The 6,000-nt window shown below is 35.9% G+C and overlaps 1 protein-coding gene across 1 annotated transcript in view; it reads right to left on the bottom strand.

The window, feature by feature from the left end:
* Positions 1-212: 212 nt before the first annotated feature.
* LOC133337196 (uncharacterized) overlaps positions 213-6,000 on the bottom strand; it is an 86,246-nt gene continuing 80,458 nt past the window's right edge. Inside the window, exon 6 of the mRNA XM_061545452.1 lies at positions 213-730. Coding sequence (XP_061401436.1) covers positions 213-730 — 518 coding nt within the window. The remainder of the gene's footprint in view (positions 731-6,000) is intronic.

Raw genomic sequence — 6,000 nt, 5'->3', positions numbered from 1 at the left:
ATAATGACTAAATGGAAGTCGTTACATTAAAGTATAAAACAAGTGTATATATATATATATTTATATACCTACGTACACCTAAAAGCCGCCTCAGGGCAGGGCAACAAGACTTCAGTTAATGTTTTACAGTATTTACAATGTGATTACATACTTTATTTTAATTTACTTAACTCAAATATTAATTCATGTGGGTATTCTCTGCATGTATTTAATCACCGTAAAACATGTCTCCGATTCCAGCTTCTGGGAGGGATATAAGTGAATGTGGCAGACGGCATTTCCCTCTTTTGTGGTAATCGGCTATTAGCAACGCTAGCCCGTCGTGCATCGCTCTGTCGCTTGTCATGGCAATCAACTGCATTCCATATTTCAAATTCATTTATAATGTCATTGCTGGATGTGGTGGTTTCATCACCGGATCCTTCACGAGAGCTGTCGTCATGGACGGCAGCACAATTATCATGGCTGGCGTAGAAGTTGTTACCACCGTTGCTGCTACTGCTGTTGCAACTGCTTGGGGATTGGAGTGTGGTGGGGATGTTACTACAATTTGTGCTGCCACGGCTCCTTGCACTGTGACAGTTGGCAATAAAAATTTGAATTATCATTGCAAGAGTGCGGTATAATGCAAATGTAGCCAGAAATGTGGTTAGAATTGCAGCAAAATGGTTTGAGGCTCGCAATTTTGTAGATGCTGCTGCATTTGTTTGCATTGCCTCGGGCCTTTCTCCTAAAAAGCAGAAAAAAGAAAAATGGAAAAATTGAAATAATATTATTATAATGGGATAGATGTAAGTGTTTTATTAAGCAATAGTTTATCTGAAGTATGAATGCACTTGACTAAATATTGAAATAACCACGGAATGGATACGTGGTTTCAAAAGCAGGGGACTGTGCTAAATTGTTTTTTATAGTCTGCCATTGACGAAAGTGGATTGCTTAATTATCGTATCTCACAAAACTTGGGAATTTACATTATCGACGAACTAAACAACCTAAGTGGAGGTGACTGAAAAAGTCCAAAGGGCTTCTCTAAGAACACAGAATTCCTAGAATATTGTGAAGCAATTTGAAGAGACTGAAGCGGTTACAAATACTCCTCGTTCTGCTGGAAATATACAAGTAAAAACGATGTTGCGTTCTTCGGGGCCGAAATTACTGCCAATTTGTTTGAAAAACTTATAAAAAATCCTCATATTTGGGAGTACCATATTATGGGTGCTATCCTTTAACTTGGGCCAATATTATTATTTTTTGTACGGAAATGTGCTATACAATGAGAACTCAAAATACCAAATTGCAGCCAATTCGGTGGAAAAACGTGTCAAAAATCCCTAGAATGCGTAATACCGAAGGGTACCGTTATATGAGGGCTACCCTGAAGCATGGTTTAATAAATATTAATAATTCTTGGTAGGGATATGTGTTATTCAATGAAAACCGAAAATACCAAATAACAGCAAGTTCGGTTGGAGAACGTGTCCTAAATCTCCAAAATACCGAGCCGTTATATGGAGGCTACCCTGAAACTAGGGTCAATGTTAATAATTTTTGGCATGGATATTTTTTTTCAATGAGAAACCAGCATACCAAATTATAGCCAATTTGGTTGGGAGACCTATCCAAAATCCCAAGACTGCCTAATACTTGGTGGTACCGTTAAAAAGGGTCTACACTTAAACTTGGGTCAATATTATATATTTTTGGTATGGTTGTGGGTTATACAATGAGAACCCTAAATTCCAAATAACAACAAGCTCGGTTGGAAAACGTGTCCACAATCCCCAAAATACCGAATATTGGGGGTTACCCTGAAACTGCGGGCAGTATTAACAATTTTTGGCATCTCTATCGTGCGATCTCTATCGTGATTTCAACAAATAGACAGACGGATATGCGTAAATCGACATAGAGTTTTATTCTGAAGAATATATACGCTATAGGGTCTCCCGCGAATATTTCGAGGTGTTGCAAACAAAATGTACATTTCATTATGGTGGAGGGTATAATGAAAGTATTACCGACAACACGAATGTGTCGATTCCTCGCCGTTCTCAAGAATTGGGACTGTCTTACGGCACATTATGACGTATTTTGCATTTAAATATGCACATACATCCACATAAAGTCCTTCTCACACTAAAACTGAAACCAACTCATTACATACAATTGCTCTATATCGCTAAATAATCGCTGTTGGCATGTAATAACATCTTTCATTCAATTAACACCAACCCTCAATACCCTTAAGTAACGTATCCTTCAATTAATAATCCTTATTATTGTATTGCAATGGCAGATGAGTTTCAAAATCAGAATAACACACTTACAGTGCTTATATAAGAGGATAAACAGGCGTGAACATAATCTTTAAACGCAAGTTTAAGAATAATTTTGCATGTGATACTACAACATTGAGCTAATCGGTCTGGAGACAAAAAATTCTTGCGAATCAAAGATCTATGTGAGTATAATAAGACACGTGATGATGGTATGTAAGGTAAATTTGATAACGTTACATAATCTATTTCAAGGAGATTACCGGCAATTTAAAGAATTTGACCAAACATTTTTAAACAATTAAAAATTTCTTGAGGCGATAAAAGTCCTTGGCGGGTATATAAAGAACAAATGTTTCACCTAAGACCATTTGTCTGCCCGATTGAGATAAAATGATTGATCGAGAGGATATTATCCATTCCATGAATGTTTCAAAAGTATGGGACTGAAATTCGACATCTGTCAACCTATGTTTGCAAACAACCTTTTCAGTTAAAAGTCTGACATTGAAAATTGATCGCTTAACAATCTCACAAGGAATAAAACTGATCAAAACATACTAAAAAATAGTGATTTCAATAAGGGGGGTTCCCCATTCCGCCATTCTGGGTTTCAAAAAAATTAACTTAATATTTTTATATCCTCCACCATAGTATGGAGGGTATATTAGTTTTGTTTTTCCGTTTGTAACGCATCGAAATAATCATTTCCGACCCTATAAAGTATATATATTCTTGATCAGCGTAAAATTCTATGACGATCTAAGCATTTCCGTCTGTCTGTTGTAATCACTCTAGCGTCCAAATGAATTGAGACAGAACGCCAAAATTTTGTCTGCAGGCAGGTCAAGTTCGAAGATGGGCTATATTGGTCCACGTTTAGGCATACCTCCCATATAAGGGTACCCCCAAATTTTCAGTATTTTGGGGCTCTTGAGCGCGTTTTTTAACCAAATTCGCTGAAATTTGGTAAAATGGGCTCTTTTTGGATACCAAATTTCTCAACTAAAAATTATAACTTTAGGTCCACTTTTTCTGGTAGCCCCCATATAACGGTACCTCCCAATTTTCAGTTTTGGAGGGGTTTTGACCGCATTTTTTCACCGAATTGGCTGTAATTTAGTACTTTGAGTTCTTATTGGGTATTAAATCTCTCCACAAAAAATTATAAATATAGGTCCATTTTTTCGGGTAGCCCTCATATAAGGGTACCACCAATTTTCGGTATTTTGGGGTTCTTGAGCGCGTTTTTCAACCGAATTCGCTGAAATTTGGTACTTCGAGTTCTTATTGCGGAGCAAATCTCTCCACAAAAAATTATGAGTATAGGTCCATTTTTTCGGATAGCCCCCATATAAAGGTACCACCAATTTTCGGTATTTTGGGGTTCTTGAGCGCGTTTTTCAATCGAATTTGCTGCAATTTGGTATTTTGTAGTCGTATATGGTAACAAATCTCCCTATCAAAAAATTTTAATATTCGCCCCCTTTTTGGGGTAGTCCCCAATTTCATTTTACTGGTTCTTCAAAAATTCGACGTCTGTTAGGATTCATCTGTTGAATATACCCACAGTGGTGAAGGGTATCATATAGTCGGCCCCGTCCGACTTTACTACTTTCCTTACTGTTTTTTTTTAATTATGAAACTTGCTTTTTTGAGTCACAATAAACCCTTAGAGACAAATAAAACACTGACTCTATTATTTTACCCTTCACCACACTGTGGTACAGGGTATTATGTCTTCTTTGTGTAACAAGCTAAAGGAATCGAGATAGACACATGGTTCCTTTTGAGAATATGCATTGGATCACTTTCTGGGTCGATTTATGCATGTCCGCCCGTCCGTCTGTAGATGTTAAATTGTAAACAGAGTACAGGTCGCATTTATGATCCGAATTGGATGAAATTTGGCATAGCTCATCTATTTGGCTCAAGGACGAGCCCTATTGAAATTGGGAAAAATCGGTTCAGATTTAGATATAGCTCCCTTATATAGTTTCGTCCAATTTTTAGTAAATAATGCATCAAAGACCCAAGGTTAGGTTAGGTTAGCCTAACGCCAATTTTTATTGAAATCGGTTCAGTTTTAGATATATCTTCCATTAAGTTTCGTGAAAATCGGTTGAGACTTAAATATAGCTCCCATATATATTTTTCTCAGATTTTATGTAAATTGTGCATCAAAATACTAATGTTTGTCCGATTGACGCGAAATATTGTACAGCGTATCAAATTGAGACTAGAATGACGTTATTGTTGAAATTGGTGCAGATGCAGACATAGCTTCCATATATATTCCGAACGGGTGTCTGATTGAGATTAAATTGCGAACAGTGCTTTAAATCAATTTTCATAAATTTGTCCTATTGTACTACTTAAAAGTACTTTAAATCTGCCCGAATGAAATGAAATTTAGCATAGGTTGCAGAAAGCATGTGTATGAATTAGTTAGTCGGTTCACTTATAGATAACGATCACATATTTAGGTTCGTTGAATTTCATGTCAGTGGCGACGTTTATTAGGATACATATATGTACCCATAGTCGACCCCGTCCGACTTTGCTACTTTCCTCACTGTTTTTCTTTTTCATACGAAAATCATGCCAAAACATTTTTTTTGTCTAAAGACTTTTGAATGTCTTTCCTCCATAATTATTCCCATTTGTTATATATTTCAAAATTTTTATTGTTCACTACACACATACATTGTTTATAATTAGATACATTTACGTGGAAATTAAATTAGTTTTTTTTTTTTGTTGTTTTGTTTTAATATTACATATGTGTATTCCGTGTGTATGTGTATTTCGCTAATGTTGGTGCCACAGAAATTTCAATTCTCACGCATGAAATTACTTGTGGTTTACCATTCACTAAAGCTATTAGTCGGATAAACTAAGAAAAGTACCTTCTTACTGAATGTGTGTGTTTGTGCGTGTATGTGACAGTGTGTTTATACCACACTTCTGCGGTAAGGTGGCACATTGAACTTTTGACTCCCAAGTGATGACTTTACTGCGGAGACGAAAATTAATTTTGCCAAAGCTGCGAAAATGTATCAACTGTTACTTATCCTATCCTATCCTTATCATATGCTGACTGGCATGGGAGGCTTAGTTTAATGACTATGTGTGTGTGTGTGCACAACGTCTTCTATCTGATGAACTTATTGTTGGTTAGCATGCGGGAATGTATTGTTGTGTTTGTGCAAACACTAACACCTTCAAGTAATGATTGTGATTTGTGTTGTTCATGTGAAAGCGTGTTTAATCTTTAAATCGCTTTGGGTATAATCATTAGTTATTACGACATGTATACAGAAATATGTATGCGGCAATTACGTACATACATAATATGTATATGCATATCCCATATCAGGATGGTATTAAAAAGGAATTTTATCGATATTAAAATAAAGATACTAATAACGTGTTTAATAAGTCAAATAAATTTATAAACTTGAATTAGGTCATCCAGCTTTAATGGTGTTCTATCCTCTGCTATAAGGTGAAGTGTATAATAAATTTGTCATTCCCTTTGCACTACCTCGAAAGATTATCGGTGACATCACAAAATTATAAATTATATATTTCGATTTTTGGTATATTCTGAGATTTATAGTAGAATATGTATTGTAGAATATTCTGCACTGCTGTAACGCCGTTTTAAACGAGTTTTTAATTATTTCTGAAAAACGGGAGCGAAGAGACCCCTTCAGAG

This window comes from Musca vetustissima, unplaced genomic scaffold (genome assembly GCF_032173495.1).
Source record: "Musca vetustissima isolate MV318-11 ecotype Yass unplaced genomic scaffold, APGP_CSIRO_Mvet_v1 utg10180, whole genome shotgun sequence".
Taxonomy (NCBI): Eukaryota; Metazoa; Arthropoda; class Insecta; order Diptera; family Muscidae; genus Musca; species Musca vetustissima.
This window is presented reverse-complemented; position numbering and strand designations above follow the sequence as displayed.